The sequence below is a fragment of the Bufo bufo genome, chromosome 4 (genome assembly GCF_905171765.1).
Source record: "Bufo bufo chromosome 4, aBufBuf1.1, whole genome shotgun sequence".
In the NCBI taxonomy this organism is placed as follows: Eukaryota; Metazoa; Chordata; class Amphibia; order Anura; family Bufonidae; genus Bufo; species Bufo bufo.
Genome location: NC_053392.1, coordinates 298,241,165 through 298,264,747, shown reverse-complemented (window position 1 = coordinate 298,264,747; position 23,583 = coordinate 298,241,165). Strand labels below are relative to the sequence as shown.

Here is a 23,583-nt window from a genome sequence, read left to right as displayed (position 1 = left end):
ACCAACTACCACTGCTTATGTTACAGACTTATCTGCTTTATCTTTGGTCTAAAGGGGTTGTCCGAGTTATTAAAAAAAAATATATATAGCACTGTAAATCTGATGGGCAGCAATATATAACTGAGCTAAGCAAGTTTTAGGTAAAAAAAAAATATATATATTTCCTAATTTCCCTGGTTCTCTTCTGGCCCTTTGTTTACCTGCAATAACAACAATCTCTGCCCCTCCCCTGCTCTGCAAAGGGAGTGAATACAAGTGCTGCTCTGAGTGACATGTCTCTCTGGGATACTCAGCAGCATGTTGTATGTGTAGGACTACAAGTCCCAGATGTACAATGACACTGCTGATACACACAGGATCTTCTCCCTACCTGTTCTTGTGCAGAACTCCTCTGTCAGCTTCTGTGCCCAGAATTGGTCTCCTCACTGCCTGCAGCTACTCAGTAAAGCCTTCAGCCCTGAGTCTGTGCAGCTGAAAGGGTTAATCTTTCCTGAAGTATCCAGTGGGAGGGAGACACAGAGCAGAAAGCAGCAGCAGCAGATGGAAGAGCAGGGGGGCGTGGCCAGCACAGTGAAGTCTGGTGTACAGACACATATCTGATCTCTTAGGCTTTGTGCACAAAACATCATCAGAGCAGGGATTGAGGCTGACATCACAGGTATTGTGACCCTCATTGAAATCTGAGAAACCAGCAACTGGAGATAAAGTAAGTCAATTGTAAAGTCCTTTCATTTGATTAGTTACAAACATACAAAGAACAAAAAAATAACTTGGACAACCCCTTTAACTCTAATATTTCATGCAGACCTTTACTTCAGTATCAGCGCTGCCTGTACAGTACAGCTGCTGTCTGGGAGGCTTGCTAATGATCTATGTCTCCTCCTGGTTTATTGCTTCCTCATTACTAGCTTCTGATACAATGTTTCTAAATACTCCTGTTATATTAGGAGATCGCTACAAAAGTGAAACATTATTGTAAACACACACACATCCATATCCCTTTCTCCCTGCTTGCTTGAGCTCTCCTTATGATTCATTCACACACACATTGCAGTTTGAAGGATTAGTCCCTGCTCTATCAGCTGAAGCTAAAATACTAGCGCTACCGCTCCCGACATGTTTCACCGCTGGTACGGCTTCATACAAGAGCTGCTGATTGTTGGAGAATCAGGATTAGAGCTGATGGTCCGCCATGTCTTAGTCAGACATCTTATATTTCTACCTTGAATGCTGATGTACTGTTGCTAAGAAAATAAAGGACCTTAGGTGATCAATTAATACATATGTTCTCTGTTTAGGAGTTATGAGATCATGGAGTCTTAGTGACATATTTATGTACTCCATAGCTTCTTTTAGATACTTTATTATTGGACATTTGTCAGCTTCTTTAGTCTATGGCAAACAAACACTTTCAAGGATAATGGAATCAGAGGACGATGGATAAAAGGTTAAAGATACATTAGATACCTCATACGCGTTAGAAAAATTTTATCAAAATTTTTTTGGGGCGTTTTCGTTTTGCGCTCCCTGCCTTCCCAAAGCCATAACTTTATTTGTCTGTTCACATAGCCATATGAGGGCTTGTTTTTTGCGGGATAAGTTGTACTTTCTAATGCCACCATTTAATATTGCAATGATGTATTAGGAAGCAGTAAAAAAAATTCCAAATGGGGTGAAATTGCAAAAAAAAGCAATTCCACCACAGTTTTACAGGTTTTTTATTTATGACTTTCGATGAGCAATAAAATGGACCAGTTACTTTTATTCTACAGGTCAGTACGAATCCGGCGATACCTTATATGTATAGTTTTTCTTGCGTTTGAAAAATTAAAAAGTGAAAAAAAAAAACAGTTTTATTTTTTTGTCGCCATATTTTGACCCCTATAACTTTTTTGCAATTATGTTTACAGAGCTATATGGGAGCTAATTCTTTTGCAGATACCATTCTGGGGTATGTATGACCTTTTTATCACTTTTATTTAAGTTTTGGAAGAAAATGAAGCGACCAAAAATGGAAAATCGGCTATTTGGACGCTTTTTTCTGTTTTGCTGTTTGCCGTATGGGCACTATATTTTTATATTTTAGACTTTTTATATTTTATACTATAGGCGTTTTCGCACATTGCTGCACGGCTGCTTCATGAATTATTATCACAGGGATCGCAGGTTAGTGAATGTTACGGAGCATTAGATTGCATAGAAAGGGGGAATATAAATGTAATTTTAACTACTAAGACTCCTGTGCCCAGCCTTCTGTCTCCCAGGGAAGCACGGGAGGCTGAAGCACAGCGTCTGCACAGCCCGTCTCCCCTTTGCTAATAGGAGACGGATGGCCCTTAGCAATGCTCATTTGAAGAGTGCTGCTAAGGGCCATTTCAGCCCCAGTTTTCTACCAAAAATAAACGTTTTGGCTAAATAAAGTCTATTGCAAAATTGTTACATATCACTTGCCCTACACTTTAGCAAAAAAAAAATAAAAAATATGACAGATATCCTTTAACAATTATGAAGGCATCTATTGATTGTACTATCAATGATAAGATCATCGCCTTGAGAGCCGAGTGCGATACCAAGAACAGCTGCTATACAATATACGGCGCTATACTTGGTGAGCACAGAGAAGGCAGCAGCTCTCACAGGAGCGCTGGTGCCTTCTCTAACAGCTGATCGGCAGGGGTCCTGGGTGTTGTACCCCCTCTGATCAGACCTATCCTGAGGATGTAAGATGTGTAATATACTGCCCAATTTAGGGATAAAGTATATATAGATGTTGTAAGGAGGTGATAAGATACGTATTATACTGACCTATATACATGGATGATGCTTAGGAGGTGATCTATATATACACAAAAAAGTAGCCCACCTGCAATATCTCCAAATCATACTGGCTAATAATAAATCTCTTAGTTGCCCATAGCAACCAATTAGAGCTCAGCTTTCAGTTCCTAAAGGGCTCTGAAAAAATGAAAGCTGAGCTCTGATTGGTTGCTATGGACAACTAAAACAGACTTACTATTAGGCAATTTAATTTGGAGATATTGAAGGTGGACTACTTTTTCGTAGTATTTTTATTTATTTTTTTATTTTTATATATATATATATATATATATATGATGATTGTATTATACTGCCCTGTATATGGAGGATGTAAGTAAGGAGACTGCGACATATGTATTATACTGCCCTGTATATGGAATCCATATACAGGGCAGAATAATACATAGGTCATAGTCATGGCCCAAATCGCTGTGTAGCCATTTTATGTTTGTGGGCTGGTGAGGTTTGTGTGCCAGGGCTGCTTTTAAGTCCCAGTCTGGCCCATGTTAATGTATGAGTTGTTTCTTCTAAACTAAAACCTCAGTATTCAGGTTAAATTGCCGAGTTGGTACTTTGCGATAAATAAGTGGGTTTTGGGTTGCAGTTTGGGCACCCGATCTCTAAAAGGTTTGCCATCACTGCTTTAGTGCATTTGCGAATCACCAGAAAATGATGTTGGTTCTATATGCAAATTAGGCACAAGTGCCCAGCAGGGAGTTTCCAAACTTCCAAAGAGCCAAAGCCCATCTATTCATAGAGCCCAGTAACTCCTCCATGTGCTCCGAACTCCTTAAAAAATCACTGATGCCCTCCCCCTCTGCCTGTGAGGTTGCCTTTCCGCTAGAGATGAGCGAGCCACTCGATTCTCAGTTCAGGTTCGCAGAATTTGTTCCTATTTCTCCAGAAAATTGGTACATAACACCCTCTAGTCTCCTAGGAGTAGGAATTTTGAGGAAAACTTGTTATCTCTTTTTGTTAATTTTTTTTATTTTTCCCTCCGCAAGCTCATGAACGCAATGGCATCAATGGTAAATGATGCCTAACTGACATACATAGCTATGGGTAAACAGGCATTTGATGGCGTTAACATACAGCGTGTTTAAAAACACACCGCACCACTACATGTTATGCTTTTTCATATTCCAAAGCTTCCAAAATCGTCCCTTATTGTGGACAGATGTTTAAACACACACAGTGTTATGGAATAAAAAATTCTTTTTTTTTTTTAAAGTGGCTTGGTGGACCAAGCATTAAAAAAATATCCCTTGACAGGATCAAAGTGCCAGCTCATACGACACGCTCAAGTGTTGATTGTCAGAAGAAAAAGTGGCTTGTGAACGAACCTAAAAAAACCTCTTTTAATTCTAAAAGGGAATGGATATAGTGGCACACAGCCACAATAGTGTTGGCAGCAGAAGCAGCATAGCATGGAACATACAAGGCAATAGGTCGGCTGCCTATGGGTAGTAGTAAGAAGTCTCCGTACTGCTTGCTAACACTGTACAAACCTTTTTCTTTTGATCAAATGGAGGATACCAGAATGTACCGCACACAGATGGAACTAAAAAAGCTTCTGAAGAAACTTGCCTAACTGGACAGTGACTAGACTTCTTACTACTGGCTAACACGGTATCCAACCTTTTTCTTTTGGGCAGTAATAGTAGTAGGGGTGGTAATGGTAGTAGCGGCAGATGCTTTGCATTAATAGTAGTGGCAGTAGGGAATTAGCACCATGTGGTACATGTTGGCAGTCAGGCAGCAGCAGCCTTACGGAAGATGATGGTAGGCACATGCAGCAGCAGTAGCATGATGGAGGCAGCAACAGCACATGATGGTCAGCAGGCCGCAGCAGTGGCATGATGGCAGTGGTGGCATGGAGGCAGAAGCAGCAGCCATACAGAACATGATGGTCAGCAGGCCACAGCAGTGGCATGACAGCAGCATCAACATTATGGAGGCAGGACGGCAGGCAGCAACAGTGGCAAGATGGGTCACCATCAGAAAGACCAGATCTATTCATTGGCCTCATCCGAATCCAGGCTTGGCTCATATTGAATGGCAGAGGACAACTTGGTCTGTTGTAACCACGTGCGGCGCTAAAAACCCTTTCCAAGATGACTAGAGGCTGGCAAGAAAGAGGAAAGAGTGTGCTGTTCCAGTTCGGGCCGCTGTTCCAGTCTGCCTGCCCAGAAGGTAGGCCTGAACCTGGGTGTTGAGGTGGGAGCTGTCAGCTTGCTGACTGGCTTCACCCTGGCGCAGCACATGGAAAAACTGCTCCATCATGTTGAAGAAACTGAAATGGCTGCTGCTGCTACTTGTGGCGGTGGGAGGGGGTTGACTCTGCGAGGGGCAGAGAGGGGACTTTCTTTCAGACATGCTGGCAGCAGGCGTTTGCTCGCCATAAGCAAGCTGCGTACAGTGTTCCCTGGTAATAACATAATTTGGTCTCCCTTTTTTCAGCAAGAAAACATTCCCCCTTTTTGCTTTGGCAGCGAGGGTCTAAAAGCATGGCTATCCAGTAACCAGACCACTTGAGGTCACTGATTTGCCTGTCACTTCGTAGGCAAGTGAGTCTACAGGCTGTCATTATTGCCAGTGTGCCCGAGGAGCATGATCTTTCGAACTCCAAACCCCACTGAGGCAATTGGGTGCTGTGGCTGGTGTTACCATCATCATCCTCTTGCTCCTCCAACTCCGACTCCTCTTCCTCCTCCTGTGTCAGCACCTCCTTCCCCCATGGAAGTTTCTCATTGTGGGTCCCCAACAGCTACAGGGTGGACAGCAAGAAGCGTTACCTGTTATTCTTCCTTCTCCTTCGTCACCACCTGTTGCATGAGTGTCAGTGTCTCTTCAAAAATACATATGAGAGAGATGAGTTGCAACTGCAGCATGAACGGCATAAGCTGCTACTGCCCAACCTGGAAACAACATGTGCTCCCTGCTGAGGCGGTCTGGTGCATGACAAAATCGTTTACAGCTTTCTACTGCTTGTACAGATGCTCGACTATGTGCAATGTTGAATTCCAGCGAGTTGGAACATTGTGGATTAAGTGGACCTAAAGGACCTGGCCATGGTGCTGCCTCTCCACTGCCACAAAAAACATTGACCCAGTAGGCCATGAAAGACATGTACTGTCCTTGCCCCTAACAGCTGTTCCAGATGTCCACGGTAGAGTGCAACTTGCCGCACAGTGAGAATCGCAAGGAGTGGCTCGTGTTCTCCACCACGTGAGAGTACAAGGCACTAATACAATGGCACGGCAGTGACTGTGCGGACATGATGCAAGGGGCTGGATGTGGGTTGTGGATGGGTTAAGTAAAGGAGGGCCTCGGACTATGCGGACATGACAGACATTAGGCAGGGGGCCAGCCTTGGGTGGAGGGATAGCTAGAGTTGGTTAAATAAGGATTTGGTATGTGTCTTTAAAATTTGTAGTACTGTTGCAGTGTTGTTATATACCGATGCAACCAAGCTAAACTTGATGGTTAACGCATTAAGTAAAGAATGACAAGAAAATGTTAACTGACTTTTTCAATGGATTTCAATGGTTTTTGTCGAGATAACACTGTGACATTGACATGTGTTATCAGAGACAATTTTAGCTCAGCTACATCTGTAGGTTAGTTTCGGTATGTGTAGTTTTGTGTGTGTATGGCTGGGCTAGTTTGGGTTTTGTTTTGAATTACTATAAGTTTTCTTTTCTGTATTGTTTTTCACTTTTATAATAAAAAGAGTTTAAGCCTAGCTAGAGAAAGGAGAGGAAGCACATGCCAGAGCTCCTACTCCTAGGAACCTGCTATTCTTCTCCCGTGAGACCAACACTCCAAAGAGATCAGCATATTCTGCTTCCAGAAAGCATCAGTAAGACGAGACAGCAGAATGATTGAGGGATTATGGCTCAGACACCCATCACCTAAACCACGACTAGGTCAGACAAAGCTCAAGTCTGAATCTTACAGTGGACACTTATACCCACAAGTTCCTGCTAGTGCAAATCTATAGTCATCCAACCTGCTATCATACCTTCTGAACTGGTACCAGAAACCTGCTGGATGTACCACAGGTTATATTTTGCAGTCAGTAAATAGAGACAGTTATACGATTACTTCTGGCCTGATTCTTCAAACGACATTTCCACTGCATCGATCCCCAGGGAGTAATGGCTTGAGGGAGTTCCAGGGCCACTACCACTCCCATCCTCTGCACTGGCTTCTCAGGTCCTCATTGTACCCATATAGCAAATGAGCTTCTACTCCTACATGCTTCACTGATTCATGTCAGCTCATCAGGGAGGCAGAGGTATAGTAATGGGACATAAGGCAAAAAAGCAGTGGCCAAATGATCTATAATTTTATTCTCTGACCTGCTAGAAAGGTACATCATCTGTAGTGAAGGTAATCTTCTTACCAGTGTCTGTATTTGTGAGTTATCCCCTCCCTTCTGCTTCACGGCTGTGTCATGTGATCAGCAATCAGACTTTCCAAATAACACAGTGTCTTATGTGTGGAGAGGAAGTCAGTTTCTCTGTGTATTCCTATGGGAGCCTCAATGTCCGTCTCATAGGAATAAATAGAGAAGGAACTGACTTCCAGCCCTGTGTAAGTTAGAGATCAAAGAGTTGGTCACATGACATAAAAATTAGAAGGGAGGGGATAACTCACAAATATGAGAAGATTATCTTCACTACATTTAGCAAATATAGGATGAAGAAAAGATAGGCAGCACTCACCAATGGTTCTTTTGCTTATTTTATTCAAGACAGACAGGTTATGCGGCTAGGTAGCAGATTGCCATATTCACATACAAGCGGCGACGGCCGTTTCGCACACGAGTGATCACGCTTCCTCAGGCCACTACGTATGCACGTACCTACGTGCTGACCTCTTATACCTGGCGTCTAGTTACCATGGAAATCCCTAGCTAACCAGACGTCATGCACACAAGGGTCCACTAATAGCAAAATACAACAAAGAGATACTGTTACAAGAACACATTCAAATCATTGCGGTCATTCAGACCTAGCTGCTCCTACACTTACTGCTCCTGTGCATATGATCCATTTAGCATCTTTTTGTAAAAGGGTACGGTGTCTGTCTCCTCCCTGTCTTCTATTCCAGCAAACTGGAGTGCTTTTACATTCCCTCCATGAACTTCTCTCACATGGTCAATTAGTCTGCGGCAGCCTTTTCCCGTCCTTATAGAGTTATAATGCTCCCTGATCCTCTCAAATAGACACCTGATGGTTTTGCCTATGTAAAAGTGGCCGCAATCGCACATCAAGACATACACTACATAAATGCTTCTACAGTTTATGAAACTGGTGACCTTTTTAGTTATGGGGCCTATTTTTACAATCTTCTTTGGGGAGTTGTATTCACATAGCGAGCAACTGCTGCATTTGTAGTTGCCTTTCGGCAAGCTCTCCGGCAGCCAGTTGGTCTTCTTTTCTCCCAGGAATCTGCTTCTTACAATCCTATCTTTTATTGTGTGGCTCCGTCTATATGTTATTAACGGTTTCTCATCCACTATACCCTTCAAACCCACATCTTTTTTCAGGATATCCCAATGTTTATATATTGCTGTTCGTATTAAATTAGCCATCGGGCTAAATTTAAATGAGAACACGCATCTTTTTTTATTTTTCTGTTGTCCTTTCCTGACATTTCCTCTTTTACCTTTTAATAGCTCATCTTGGGAAACATTTTCTGCCTCTTTTATCTTCTCATCTAATAGGTGCTCCGGATAACCCCTTTGTAAAAGCCGTTCTTTTAACTGCAGTGCTTGTTATATCCTTCATCTTTACTATTGATGCGCCTCAATCTAACAAATTGCCCATACGGCACAGATTTTTTCACGGGATACGGATGAAAGCTGTCGTGGTGTAGTAGAGAGTTGGTCGCCGTGGGCTTACGATGCCTCTCCGTGACCAACTCTCCAACACAAACCACGACAGAAACGTCCAAAAAGTCTAGACGTAACCCCACCCGAAATTCATCGTGAATTTCATAGCCATACAATTCTCATCATTGAGGTGCTTTACAAATTCCCTGCATGCACTCTCTGTGCCGGTCCAAACTATAAAAATATCATCCACAAACCGAAAAAACAATTTAATGTACTGCAGGTAAGGATTGCTGGTATTAAAAATACACTTGTCTTCTAATCTGGCTAGGTACATACTCGCAAAAGTGCATGAGACTGTGAGTCCCCATTGCTGTACCGACTTTTTGTCTATACCAGTCCCTTCCAAACCTGAAGACATTATTCTCTAAAATAAACAATAAAGCCCCCTGCACAAAATCACAATAAAGGGAACTCTTTCCTGCCTGTTTTAAAACATCCATGACTTCTGTCACTCCTTCAACATGTGGTATGCACGTACACTCACCTAAAGAATTATTAGGAACACCATACTAATACGGTGTTGGACCACCTTTTGCCTTCAGAACTGCCTTAATTCTACGTGGCATTGATTCAACAAGGTGCTGATAGCATTCTTTAGAAATGTTGGCCCACATTGATAGGATAGCATCTTGCAGTTGATGGAGATTTGAGGGATGCACATCCAGGGCACGAAGCTCCCGTTCCACCACATCCCAAAGATGCTCTATTGGGTTGAGATCTGGTGACTGTGGGGGCCATTTTAGTACAGTGAACTCATTGTCATGTTCAAGAAACCAATTTGAAATTATTCGAGCTTTGTGACATGGTGCATTATCCTGCTGGAAGTAGCCATCAGAGGATGGATACATGTTCTCATTCTGTTTACGCCAAATTCGGACTCTACCATTTGAATGTCTCAACATAAATCGAGACTCATCAGAACAGGCAACATTTTTCCAGTCTTCAACAGTCCAATTTTGGTGAGCTCGTGCAAATTGTAGCCTCTTTCTCCTATTTGTAGTGGAGATGAGTGGTACCCGGTGGGGTCTTCTGCTGTTGTAGCCCATCCGCCTCAAGGTTGTGCGTGTTGTGGCTTCACAAATGCTTTGCTGCATACCTCGGTTGTAACGAGTGGTTATTTCAGTCAACGTTGCTCTTCTATCAGCTTGAATCAGTCGGCCCATTCTCCTCTGACCTCTAGCATCCACAAGGCATTTTTGCCCACAGGACTGCCGCATACTGGATGTTTTTCCCTTTTCACACCATTCTTTGTAAACCCTAGAAATGGTTGTGCGTTAAAATCCCAGTAACTGAGCAGATTGTGAAATACTCAGACCGGCCCGTCTGGCACCAACAACCATGCCACGCTCAAAATTGCTTAAATCACCTTTCTTTCCCATTCTGACATTCAGTTTGGAGTTCAGGAGATTGTCTTGACCAGGACCACACCCCTAAATGCATTGAAGCAACTGCCATGTGATTGGTTGACTAGATAATTGCATTAATGAGAAATAGAACAGGTGTTCCTAATAATTCTTTAGGTGAGTGTATATAAACTCTCCACATCTAAGGACACCAGTTGATAACCCCCCTGCCAGTGAAAATGTTTTAAAGACAGGAGGAAATCATTAGTGTCCCTGATGTAGACTGGAGCACTACTTAATATTGGTCTTAATAACCAGTCAACATACTGGGACAGTGGTTCGGTCACTGAGCCAATCCCGGCAACAATAGGGCGGCCCGGGGGATGGCTCAGTGACTTGTGCATCTTAGGAATGAAGTACCATGAAGGTTTCATAGGATGAGAGGGCACTAATTTCACCAAGAACTTATTTGGGAGAAAACCCAGGGTGACATATTTAAATAGTAGATTTTTTAGTTCCTTCTGGATACACTCTACTGGGTCCTGTTTCAACATTTCGTAGGTTTGCTGATCATTCAGCTGTCTAAGAGCCTCTGATGCATAATAATCCCTGGTCATAAGGACCACGTTGCCCCCCTTGTCAGCTGGCTTCACAATAATATCATCATGCGATTTTATCCACTCTAGGGCTTTTTTTTCCCCATTTGTGATATTCTCCTGTACCTGGGGATAAAAAATGGCCCTTATCTCTTGTAAAACATGCTATTGAAAAATATTAATAACACTGCCAGCTAGCATGGGGGGACAAAACGTGGACCCAACACCTCCTTTAACCCCTTCAGGACACAGCCTTATTTCACCTTAAGGACCAGGCCATTTTTTGCAAATCTGACCAGTGTCACTTTATGTGGTGATAACTTTAAAAGGCTTTTACTTAGCCAGGCCATTCTGAGACAGTTTTTTCGTCACATATTGTACTTCATGACACTGGTAAAATTGAGTCAAAAAAATAAATTTTTATTTATACCAAATTTACCAATTTTTTTTGAAAAATTAGCAAATTTCTAACTTTCAATTTCTCTACTTATACAATATATAGTAATAACTCCAAAAATAGTTATTATTTTACATACCCCATATGTCTACTTCATGTTTGGATCATTTTGGGAATGTTACAAGGCTTAGAAGTTTAGAAGTAAAACTTGAAATCTTTCTAAAATTTTCAAAAACCCAATTTTTAGGGACCAGTTCAGGTCTGAAGTCACTTTGCAAGGCTTACATAATAGAAACCACCAAAAATGACCCCATTCAATAAACTAGACCCCTCAAGGTATTCAAAACTGATTTTACAAACTTTGTTAACCCTTTAGGTGTTCCACAAGAATTAATGGAAAATAGAGATACAATTATAAAATTTCACTTTTTTGGCAGATTTTCCATTTCAATAATTTTTTTCAAGTTACAAAGCAAGGGTTATCAGCCAAACCAAACTCAGACCCCATCTAAGACACTACACCCCTCAAGGTATTCAAAACTGATTTTACAAACGTCGTTAACCCTTTAGGTGTTCCACAAGCGTTATTGGCAAATGGAGATGAAATTTCAGAATTAAAATTTTTTGGCAAATTTTCAATTTTTATCCATTTTTCCCAGTAACAAAGCAAGGATTAACAGCCAAACAAAACTCAATATTTATGGCCCTGATTCTGTAGTTTACAGAAACACCCCATATGTGGTCGTAAAACCTGCTCTACGGGCACACGGCAGGGCGCAGAAGGAAAGGAATGCCATACAGTTTTTGGAAGGCAAATTTTGCTGGACTGTTTTTTTTGACACCATGTCCCATTTGAAGCCCCCCTAATGCACCCCTAGAGTAGAAACTTCAAAAAAGTGACCCCATTTTAGAAACTACGGGATAGGGTGGCAGTATTGTTGGTCCTAGTTTAGGGTACATATGATTTTTGGTTGCTCTATATTACACTTTTTGTGAGGCAAGGTAACTAGAAATAGCTGTTTTGGCACCGTTTTTATTTTTTTGTTATTTACAACATTCATTTGACAGGTTAGATCATGTGATATTTTTATAGACCAGGTTGTCATGGATGCGGCGATACGTAATATGTATACTTTTGTTTTATTTATGTAAGTTTTACAAAATTCTTGAAATATTGAAACAAAAAAAATCATGTTTTAGTGTTGACATAGTCTGAGAGCCATAATTTTTTCAGTTTTTGGGCGATTACCTTGGGTAGGGTATGATTTTTGCGGAATGAGATGACGGTTTTATTGGCACTATTTTGGGGTGCGTGTGACTTTTTGATCGCTTGCTATTACACTGTTTGTGATGTAAGGTGACAAAAAATGGCTTTTTTTACACCGTTTTTATTTTTATTTTTTTACTGCATTCACCTGAGGGGTTAGGTCATGATATTTTTATAGAGCAAGTTATTACGGACGCTGCGATACCTAATATGTACACTTTTATTTTTTATTTATGCTATTTATGTTTTACACAATGATTTCTTTTTTTAAAACAAAAAAAAACATGTTTTAGTGTTTCCATAGTCTGAGAGACATAATTTTTTTAGTTTTTGGGCGATTACCTTGGGTAGGGTATGATTTTTGCGGGATGAGATGACGGTTTTATTGGCACTATTTTGGGGTGCGTGTGACTTTTTGATCGCTTGCTATTACACTTTTTGTGATGTAAGGTGACAAAAAATTGTTTATTTAGCACAGTTTTTATTTTAAATTTTTTACGGTGTTCATCTGAGGGGTTAGGTCATGTGATTATTTTATAGAGCTGGTCGATACGGACGCGGCAATACCTAATATGTATATATTTATTTTATTTATGTAAGTTTTACACAATAACAGCTTTTTCAAAACAAAAAAAATTATGTTTTAGTGTCCATATTCTGAGCCATAGTTTTTTTTATTTTTTGGGCGATTGTCTCAGGTAGGGGCTCATTTTTTGCGGGATGAGGTGACGGTTAGATTGGTACTATTTTGGTGGGCTAACGCCTTTTTGATCGCTTGTCGTTGTACTTTTTGTGACGTAAGGTGACAAAAAAATGGTTTATTTAGCACAGTTTTTATTTTTTACGGTGTTCATCTGAGGGGTTACGTCATGTGATATGTTTAAAGAGCTGGTCGATACGAACGCGGCGATACCTAATATGTATACTACAATTTTTTTAACTTTATTTGGGGAAAATGACGTTTTTGTTTATTTTTACTTGAAAGTTTTCATTTTTTGGGGGGAAAACTTTATTTTTTCAACTTTTTTTTCACTTTATTTTTTGTCCCACTTTGGGACTTGAACTTTTGGGGGTCTAATCCTTTACAATGCATTCCAATACTTCTGTATTGGAATGCATTGGCTGTATGAGTAATACTGTGTGTATTACTCATACAGCTTCCGGCCTGTGAGATCCAGATCCATCGCGCTGCCTTCCATGCCATCGGGTCCCCTCTACAGCCGCATGGGGACCAGAGGGCACCGCCGATCGCCGCCGCAAACCGCAGGTAAAGCCGCAAACCGCGGGACCCCCCTGCGCATTTAGCTAAGGTGCCTGCTCAACGATTTGAGCAGGCACCTTGTTCCGATCACCGCCCGCCGGGCGGCGGTGATCGGAAATACACAGGACGCACCCGTCCGCCCTGTGTTCTTAAATACCAGGACATCAGGGCGTACCAGTACGCCCTGTGTCCTGAAGAGGTTAAAATATCCTGGGTCAACCTCAACCGGGTTGTCAAAATCAATTCCAGTCAGAAGCTCAGAAGCTGGGTGTCAATATTGAAGGCTAGTGGGTTGGACTGTAGCGGTATTTCACCTTCTTTCTTGGAAACGTCTATTTGATTTTTATCATGGAACATTTTTTGTAAATACAATTTCCTGACAGCTTTATATAAATCCACAGCTTTCATCCGTATCCCGTGAAAAAATCTGTGCCGTATGGGCAATTTGTTAGATTGAGGCGCATCAAAAGTAAAGATGAAGGATATAAAAAACAAGCACTGCAGTTAAAAGAACGGCTTTTACAAAGAGGTTATCCCGAGCACCTATTAGATGAGAAGATAAAAGAGGCAGAAAATTTTTCCCAAGGTGAGCTATTAAGAGGTAAAAGAGGAAATGTCAGGAAAGGACAACAGAAAAATAAAAAAAAGATGCGTGATGGCTAATTTAATATGAACAGCAATATTTAAACATTGGGATATCCTGAAAAAAGATGTGGGTTTGAAGGGTATAGTGGATGAGAAACTGTTAATAACATATAGACGGAGCCACACAATAAAAGATAGGATTGTAAGAAGCAGATTCCTGGGAGAAAAGAAGACCAACTGGCTGCCGGAGAGCTTGCCGAAAGGCAACTACAAATGCAGCAGTTGCTCGCTATGTGAATACAACTCCCCAAAGAAGATTGTAAAAATAGGCCCCATAACTAAAAAGGTCACCAGTTTCATAAACTGTAGAAGCATTTATGTAGTGTATGTCTTGATGTGCGATTGCGGCCACTTTTACATAGGCAAAACCATCAGGTGTCTATTTGAGAGGATCAGGGAGCATTATAACTCTATAAGGACGGGAAAAGGCTGCCGCAGACTAATTGACCATGTGAGAGAAGTTCATGGAGGGAATGTAAAAGCACTCCAGTTTGCTGGAATAGAAGACAGGGAGGAGACAGACACCGTACCCTTTTACAAAAAGACGCTAAATGGATCATATGCACAGGAGCAGTAAGTGTAGGAGCAGCTAGGTCTGAATGACCGCAATGATTTGAATGTGTTCTTGTAACAGTATCTCTTTGTTGTATTTTGCTATTAGTGGACCCTTGTGTGCATGACGTCTGGTTAGCTAGGGATTTCCATGGTAACTAGACGCCAGGTATAAGAGGTCAGCACGTAGGTACGTGCATACGTAGTGGCCTGAGGAAGCGTGATCACTCGTGTGCGAAACGGCCGTCGCCGCTTGTATGTGAATATGGCAATCTGCTACCTAGCCGCATAACCTGTCTGTCTTGAATAAAATAAGCAAAAGAACCATTGGTGAGTGCTGCCTATCTTTTCTTCATCCTATATTTGCAAGATTTGAATGGCTGTCTTTTCTGGATAGTGCACCACCGTATTGGTTTATGTTGGAGGCATCGAGAGGCTTGTGCAAGCACGTATTAGGCCCCTTTCACACGGGCGAGTATTCCGTGCGGATGTTATGCGTGAGTAGAACGCATTGCACCCGCACTGAATACCGACCCATTCATTTCTATGGGGCTGTTCAGATGAGCGGTGATTTTCACGTATCACTTATGCGTTGCGTGAAAATCGCAGCATGCTCTATATTCTGCGTTTTTCACGCAACGCAGGCCCCATAGAAGTGAATGGGGTTGCGTGAAAATCGCAAGCATCCGCAAGCAAGTGCGGATGCGGTGCGATTTTCACGCATGGTTGCTAGGTGACAGTCTATTCACTGTATTATTTTCCCTTATAACATGGTTATAAGGGAAAATAATAGCATTCTGAATACAGAATTCTTAGTAGGTGATCAATTGAGGGTTAAAAAAAATAAATAAAAATTAACTCACCTTCTCCTCTTGTTCGCGTAGTTCTTTACTTCTTAAAAGATGAAAATACCGGCTAGGACCTGTGGTGACGTCAGATCACATGCTCCAATCACATGGTCCATCACCACGGTGATGTACCATGTGATTGGAGCATGTGATCTGACGTCACCAAAGGTCCTTTAGCCCACAGCTCATCATTAAAGAAGTAAAGAAGAGACCGGGAACTACGCGAACAAGAGGAGAAGGTAAGTTCATTTTTTTATCCCTCAATTGATCACCTACTAAGCATTCTGTATTCAGAATGCTATTATTTTCCCTTATAACCATGTTATAAGGGAAAATAATAACATCTACACAACACCTAACCCAAGCCCGAACTTCTGTGAAGAAGTTCGGGTTTGGGTACCAAACATGCGTGATTTTTCTCACGCGAGTGCAAAACGCATTACAATGTTTTGCACTCGCGTGGAAAAATCGCGGGTGTTCCCGCAACGCACCCGCACATTTTCCCACAACGCCCGTGTGAAAGAGGCCTTAGTGTTAACACGGATCAGAAGTGCCACCTGTGACTCTTCTTTGTTGATTGTATTGACTTTACCTTCACTACAGTTTAAGTCATGCACCTTTCTAACAGGTCAGAGAATAAAATTTTTGCGGGAGTTCTTCTTTAAGCTGTTTGGAGCTGTATTTTTTGTTGAGGGAGCAATAGTTTTTAATGGTACCATTTTGGGGTACATACAACTTTTTGATAATTTTTCTGAGGTGACCAAAAATTGCGATTTGGACATCTAGATTATTATTTTTTTTTTTGTTACAGTGGTCACTGTACAGGATACTTTTGTATTTTAATAGTTTGGACATTTTAAGATGCAGTGATATCAATGATGCTTATTTTTATTGTTTATATTTATATGTAAAATTGACTAATGGTCATTTACATTTAAATACTTTTTAAATATTTTTTAAAACATTTTTTTTTCACTTTTATTTTTAATCCCCCTAGGGGAATTGAATTTATAATTGTTGGATCACTTATGCCATTACGCTGCAATACTTCAGTACTGCAGTCTATGGCGATTGTGACGTCTCCCTATTAAGCCCTGCCAGGCCGCCACGACAACTAAACGGAAGTGCTTTATTTTAGTACTCATTACGGTCGCTATTGACTTCAGTTTCTGAGGGATTAAATTATGACATACATGTATGTCAACTGTCAGAGAGGGGTTTAATCAGAAAGCTATGGCAATTATGCTGTTTGGTAGCAGCAGTCTTTTTGCATGTGACAACAAAAAGTACAGTCATATTTAGCTATCACTTTAGAATTTGTTTCTCAGTTACTGACTGTAAAATACTGACAAAAAAAAATACTTGATTATTAATAGTGTTGAGCAAACTTCTGTTTTAAGTTCGGCGTCTAAAGTTCGGCTTCCGGTTAGCGAAGAATCCCGATATGGATTCCGAATTCCGTTGTGGTCCGTGGTAGCGGAATCAATAATGGCCGATTATTGATTCCGCTACAACGGACCACAACGGAATTCGGAATCCATATCGGGATTCTCCGCTAACCGGAAGCCGAAATTTTTCCAAAATGTTTGCTTGCTCTTCTACTATTTCTCTGCTTGCATGCCCTACAAAGTGGCCTGGCAATATCAAGAAATATGAAAAAAAAAATCATGCGGTAAATATATGCATATGGGTAACAGACTGTATAGGTCCTGCTGTTCTGGCCACAGCTTGCTTCACTTTTCATCTATAGAGTAAGATGAGGTGCTAACAACATTCTCAAACTCCAAATCTTTAGTGCTGGACAGGTTTATTTCTCGTCACCACCAAAATGTGATATAAGTAACAATCATGTTTTATCATGTTTGCAACTGCCTGACCCTGTAAATCAAAGCAACAAAGGATGGGCTGGGCACACAAAGGAGCAGAGCTTGGGTGCAAAAAGAGCAATAATAATGCTCTCATTGCATCAAGCGCCTAATTTACATATTAAGAAATTATATCTTCACTGCCTGGTCCTGTCAATTAAACGGCAGATGACACGGCAGCTGCAGAGAGAGCTGAGCCTCTAGGAGTAATGGCAACGCCTCCGTTGCTCCTAGAACCTAATTTGCATAAAATAAAACATCATTTTTCCCAGCAATACAGGCACATATGTACATGGGACCAACACAGATGTCCTCAGCTGCCAAGTGCACATGGAAGAGGTCAGCCAGTTTCATAGGTACAAATCTGCCCTTTAAAGAGGACCTTTCATCAGTTTTAACATAGGCTATGGTATTACCTTGTAGGGCGGCCCCCACTGATGACATGGATGTTTTTTATTTTTCCAAAAGCCCCCCCCCCCCCCCCCTTCGTCCACTGTTGCCCCCCGTTGATTTGGCGCCCACAGCAGAAGACTGCGTCTCCGCCCCATTGCGACGATACTGCTCATTAGAATACAAGGCGCCAAATCAACGGGGGGCAAAAGTGGATGAACGGGGGTAGGGGGCTTTTGAAAAAAAAAAAAAAACATCCATGGCATCAGTGGGGGCCACCCCACAAGGTAATACCATAATTAGCCAATGTTAAAACTGATAAAAGGTCCTCTTTAAACTGCAAGTATATCAAAAGTTGTATACCTTCCCATAATCTTAATGCAAACATTTCTATATGTAGATTTTCAAAAAGAAAGAAAGAAAAAAAGAAGAGACAGGCCGCCTTACCTATTTCTAGTTTATCAAAGTGTGGCGTAAAACTTCCATTTGTGTAGATTTTAATCATCAGGTAAATATATTTCTTCTCAGAATCTGTTGACTGTATGTGATCTATTACCAAATCCTGGGACACGGGGGTATATGGCTTTACTATTTCCATATCTGCAACAAAGAAATCCATTAATTGTATAGAAAACATTACTCAACAGCAATTATAGGATTAAAAAAAATATATATAATAATCAGACTTGAAGCAACACTTGATGGTCGGTCTCAGCACAAAGATGTCAAAGTACTAGCATACATACCTTTGTCTCTGTGCTTTTCAGAAGAGAACCAACCTCTTACCCACTAGAGTCACTGCCATGGCTCTCTCCCTTGCTCAAGTAGTCAGGACCTACAAACATGTATGTGTGGGGTTGGAGGAGGAAATGTTGCTGTGACCATGATTATAGAGGAGCTTTTATATGAAGGCGGTGGTGAAATCACACATTTTTGTGCAGGTGCTGAAGTTTGTTTTCTCTTCAAATTTTTTAGATTGGGTTTAGGCCTCATGCACACGAGCGTTGTGTGCATCCGCGGCCGTTGTTCCGTTTTCCGTTTTTTTTCGCGGACCCATTGACTTTTAATGGGTCCGTGGAAAAATCTGAAAATACACCGTTTGGCCTCCGCGTCCGTGATCCGTTTTTCCAGTCCGTGAAAAAAATACGACCTGTCCTATTTTTTTCACGGACAACGGTTCACGGACCCATTCAAGTCAATGGGTCTGTGAAAAATCACGGATGCACACAAGATAGTCATCCGCGTCCGTGATCCGTGTCCGTTTTTCCTATCATTTTCAATGCAAACTTGACTTGGTTTTTTTTTTACTTTTCATGTCCGTGGATCCTCCAAAAATCAAGGAAGACCCACGGAAGAAAAAACGGTCACGGATCACGGAACAACGGAAATCCGTTTTGCGGACCGCAAAAAAAAACGGTTGTGTGCATGAGGCCTTAAAGAGGTTTCCAAGCTCTAGATATTAATTACCTATCATCAGAATAGGACATCAATATCAGATCAGTAGGAGTCTGACACCCAGCACCCCCACCGATCCATCAACTGTGCTATTTCCTGAGGACAGGACATCAATATCTAGAACCTGGATAACTATTTTACCCCACTGTAATCTGGAATCTGATCATTTATTCTAATCATACAACAAAGTACCTCGCTTGGCTCATGTGAACCAAGTCCCTAGGTTTCTTAACCCATTAGTAACCAGATTGACCAACCAATTTTTGTCATCGTCGTATTCCAAAAGCTATAATATATTTTTTTTCTGTCGTTCTATAGCCGTATGAGGGCTTGTTTTTTAAGGGATAAAGTGTAGTTTTTATTGGAACCATTTAGGAATACTCATAACTTATTGATTAAGGCTACCTTCACACTAGCGGCAGCCTTCCCCCACCGGCACAGCTTGCCAGATCCGTGCTGCCGCTAGTGCACTGCGCCGCCAGACGTCCGCTCTGACCCATTGACTAAAATGAGGGCGGGCCGGAGGTCTGGCCGGAGCACGGCAAACATGTCAAGAGGCGGCCAGAATAAAACTACAACATGTCGTAGTTTTATTCCGGCCGCCTCTCGGCATATTTGCAGTGCTGTGGCCGGACCTCCTGCCCGCCCACCTTATAGTCATTCGGGCCGGAGCGGACTTCCAGCGGGACGGTGCACTAGCAGCAGCATGGATCCAGCAGGCTGTTCCCCTGAATGAACAGCATGCCGGAGAAGGCTGCCACTAGTGTGAAAGTAGCCTAACTTTTATGAAAGAGGACCTGTCATCACTCCTGACATGCCTGTTTTAATAGCTACATGCATTCCCCGTGTAATAGCAATCCTGGAGCATCTATTCATAACTTCTAGTTAAAATAATAAATTGCTAGCAGTCTGCAGTAAGGGTACAGAGGGGTGATAAAGAGTTGTGGGGGAAGGGGAGTGTCTCTGCACAGTCTCACTCTATCCAGTCAGTGCTGCCATTGTCAGACTGTGCAGGGACACTCTAATTTTTATTATTCATTAGTGCCACAAGGAGACTTGACTTGCAATCCTCTGATTGCTTTTAAAAATACATAGCACAGTGTTATGCTGTCAGTAAGAAGCTGACACTCTACTAGGCTGTACATACAAGGGCATACATTAAGGGCAGGCCTGAGAGCCTTCATTAAGCCCCAGGCTGCTGTGTGAAGATATAAGCATCCTGTAATCTCATTTGTAACAGTGCTGATGCCTGACACAGGGAGCTCCCTTCCTCTGAAACCCCTTAGATGTTGTGGTTGCTATTGACTGTAGCATCTAAGGGGTTAAAGGGGTTGTCTCATCTCGCTATTACTAAGGCGAGATGAGACATAGTTCCGAAGCGCTGTGCTGTTTCCTGGCCGGGAGGTGGTCGGAACTGTGTCTGATCTCGCCTTAGTAACGGCGAGATGAGACAACCCCTTTAAAAGGCTGGGATTGCTGTTTCTATAGATCTGGGCCATAAGAGCAGGAGCCCACCTGCCATGTGAGAGCCAAACTCCTGCTTTTGTAGTTAATTTATTAACTTTCATACAAATTTAGAAAAGTTTAGAAATGTTAATCATAAATATATTTTATGTTCTATAAATATAAGACCCTTTTTTATAAAAAAAAAACTAAAAACTGAAAGCAGGGAGTTCTAGTGGTTATGGATTTTCATTTCTCATCAACCATGTCCTTATACTATAAACAGTGACAAGCAGGGTGTCCTAGTGGTGATAGATGATCAATTCTCACCTTTCCTGTGTACTCTGCTGTCCATATATTATACAGATTGATAAAAATTGTGTTCTAGGGGTGATAGAAAATCAGTTCTCACCTCTCCTGTGCCTTAAACTATAAACAGATGCGCAGGCCTCTCCATAACGTATGCGCATCTAACGGCATTTTAAAATGTAAGACAGTTAGTGTTTTTTGCGTTTTCATTTTTCTTCCCTATCTTCCTTGAGCCATAACTTTTGTATTCTTGCGTTCACATAGCTGTATGAGGGCTTATTTTTTGCGGGACAAGTTGTACTTTCTAATGCCTCCATTTACTATGGCATACAATATAGTGGGGAAAAAATTCCAAATGGGGTGGAATTGGGAAAAAAATGCAATTTCTCCACCGTTTTTTTTCCCACGGCGTTCCCTTTGCAGTAAAACTGACCTGTGCCCTTGATTCTCTGGGTCAGTACAATTACAACGATACCACTTATGTATAGGTCTAAATATTTCTAAATAGTGTAAAAACTAATTGAAACTTTCAGAAATGTTTCTTTTTTTTTTTTCTTTTTTTTTACATCACCATATTTGGACACCCATAACTTTTTTTCTAGTTATATCTACTGAGCTGTGTGGTGGCTCATTTTTTGCGGGAGAATCTTTAGTTTTTATTGATATCATTTTGGAGTGTGTGTGACTTTTTGATCACATTTTATGACTTTTTTTGGGTAAGAGAAGCGATGAAAAAATTTCAAATTGGCCATTTTGACCTTTTTTCCGTTACGCCATTAGTCGTATTGGAAAAATATTTTTATATTTTAACAGTACAGGTGTTTTCGGTCGCGGTGATATCCATGATGTTTCTATATTTTTTGTTATTTGTGTATTTATTTTTTTATTCTATGGAAAGGGGGGCGATTTAAACTTTTATACTTTTAACCCCTTAAGGACTTATGACGTACCGGTATGGCATGTTTCCCGTGTCCTCAAGGACCCATGACGTAAGGGTACGTCATAACTTTAAAACTAGATTGCGGCGTGGCGGGGGTTAACAGGAACAGGATGTCCGCTTAAATCATTCAGCGGGCATCCTGTCACAACGCCGGGGGGGGTCATGTGACCCCCCGTATCGGCAATCGCAGCAAACCGCAGGTCAATTCAGACCTGTGGTTTGCGACTTTAGCTGCGATTTGCGGCGGCGATCGGCGGTGCCATCGGGTCCCCATGCGGCTGTAGGGGGGACCAGATAGCATGGAAGGCAGCGCGATGCCTAAGGAAGGCATCGCGCTGCCTTCCGGTGACGAGCCTGTGAGATCCAGCCCCCTGGATCTCACAGGCCGGAAGCTGTATGAGTAATACACACAGTATTACTCATACAGCCAATGCATTCCAATACAGAAGTATTGGAAAGCGTTGTAAAGGATTAGACCCCCAAAATTTCAAGTCCCAAAGTGGGACAAAAAATAAAGTGAAAAAAAAGTTGAAAAAATAAAGTTTTCCCCCCAAAAAATGAAAACTTTCAAGTAAAAATAAACAAAAACGTCATTTTCGCCAAATTAAGTTAAAAAAAATTAGTAAAAAAAAATTGGGAAAAAAAGTATACATATTAGGTATCGCCGCGTCCGTATCGACCAGCTCTATAAACATATCACATGACGTAACTCTCAGATGAACACCATAAAAAATAAAAACTGCTAAATAAACAATTTTTTTGTCACCTAACATCACAAAAAGTACAACAGCAAGCGATCAAAAAGGCGTTTGCCCACCAAAATAGTATCAAGCTAACCGTCACCTCATCCCGCAAAAAATGAGCCCCTACCTGAGGCAATCGCCCAAAAAACAAAAAAAAATATGGCTCAGAATGTGGAGACACTAAAACATCATTTTTTTTGTTTTAAAAAATCTGTTATTGTGTAAAACTTACATAATTAAAAAAAAAAGTATACATATTAGGTATCGCCGCGTCCGTATCGACCGGCTCTATAAAAATATCACATGACCTAACCCCTCAGATGAACACCGTAAAAAAATTTAAATAAAAACTGTGCTAAATAAACCATTTTTTGTCACCTTACATCACAAAAAGTGTAATAGCAAGCGATCAAAAAGTCACACGCACCCCAAATCTCATCTCATCCCGCAAAAATCATACCCTACCCAAGGTAATCGCCCAAAAACTGAAAAAATTATGTCTCTCAGACTATGAAAACACTAAAACATGATTTTTTTTGCTTCAAAAATAAAATCATTGTGTAAAACTTACATATTAGGTATCGCCGCATTCGTGACAACCTGGTCTATAAAAATATCACATGATCTAACCTGTCAAATGAATGTTGTAAATAACAAAAAATAAAAACGGTGCCAAAACAGCTATTTCTAGCTACCTTGCCTCACAAAAATTGTAATATAGAGCAACCAAAAATCATATGTACTCTAAACTAGTACCAACAATACTGCCACCCTATCCCGTAGTTTCTAAAATGGGGTCACTTTTTT

General features: G+C 41.3%; 1 protein-coding gene across 2 annotated transcripts in view; it reads right to left on the bottom strand.

Moving 5' to 3' along the window:
* The window catches only part of LOC120998159 (cytochrome b5 reductase 4), a 352,348-nt gene that overhangs the window by 61,041 nt on the left and 267,724 nt on the right, over window positions 1-23,583 (bottom strand). For both annotated transcript variants that reach the window (XM_040428717.1, XM_040428718.1), the window contains one exon: window positions 18,334-18,486. In XM_040428717.1, the coding sequence (XP_040284651.1) occupies window positions 18,334-18,486 (153 nt within the window). The remainder of the gene's footprint in view (window positions 1-18,333; window positions 18,487-23,583) is intronic.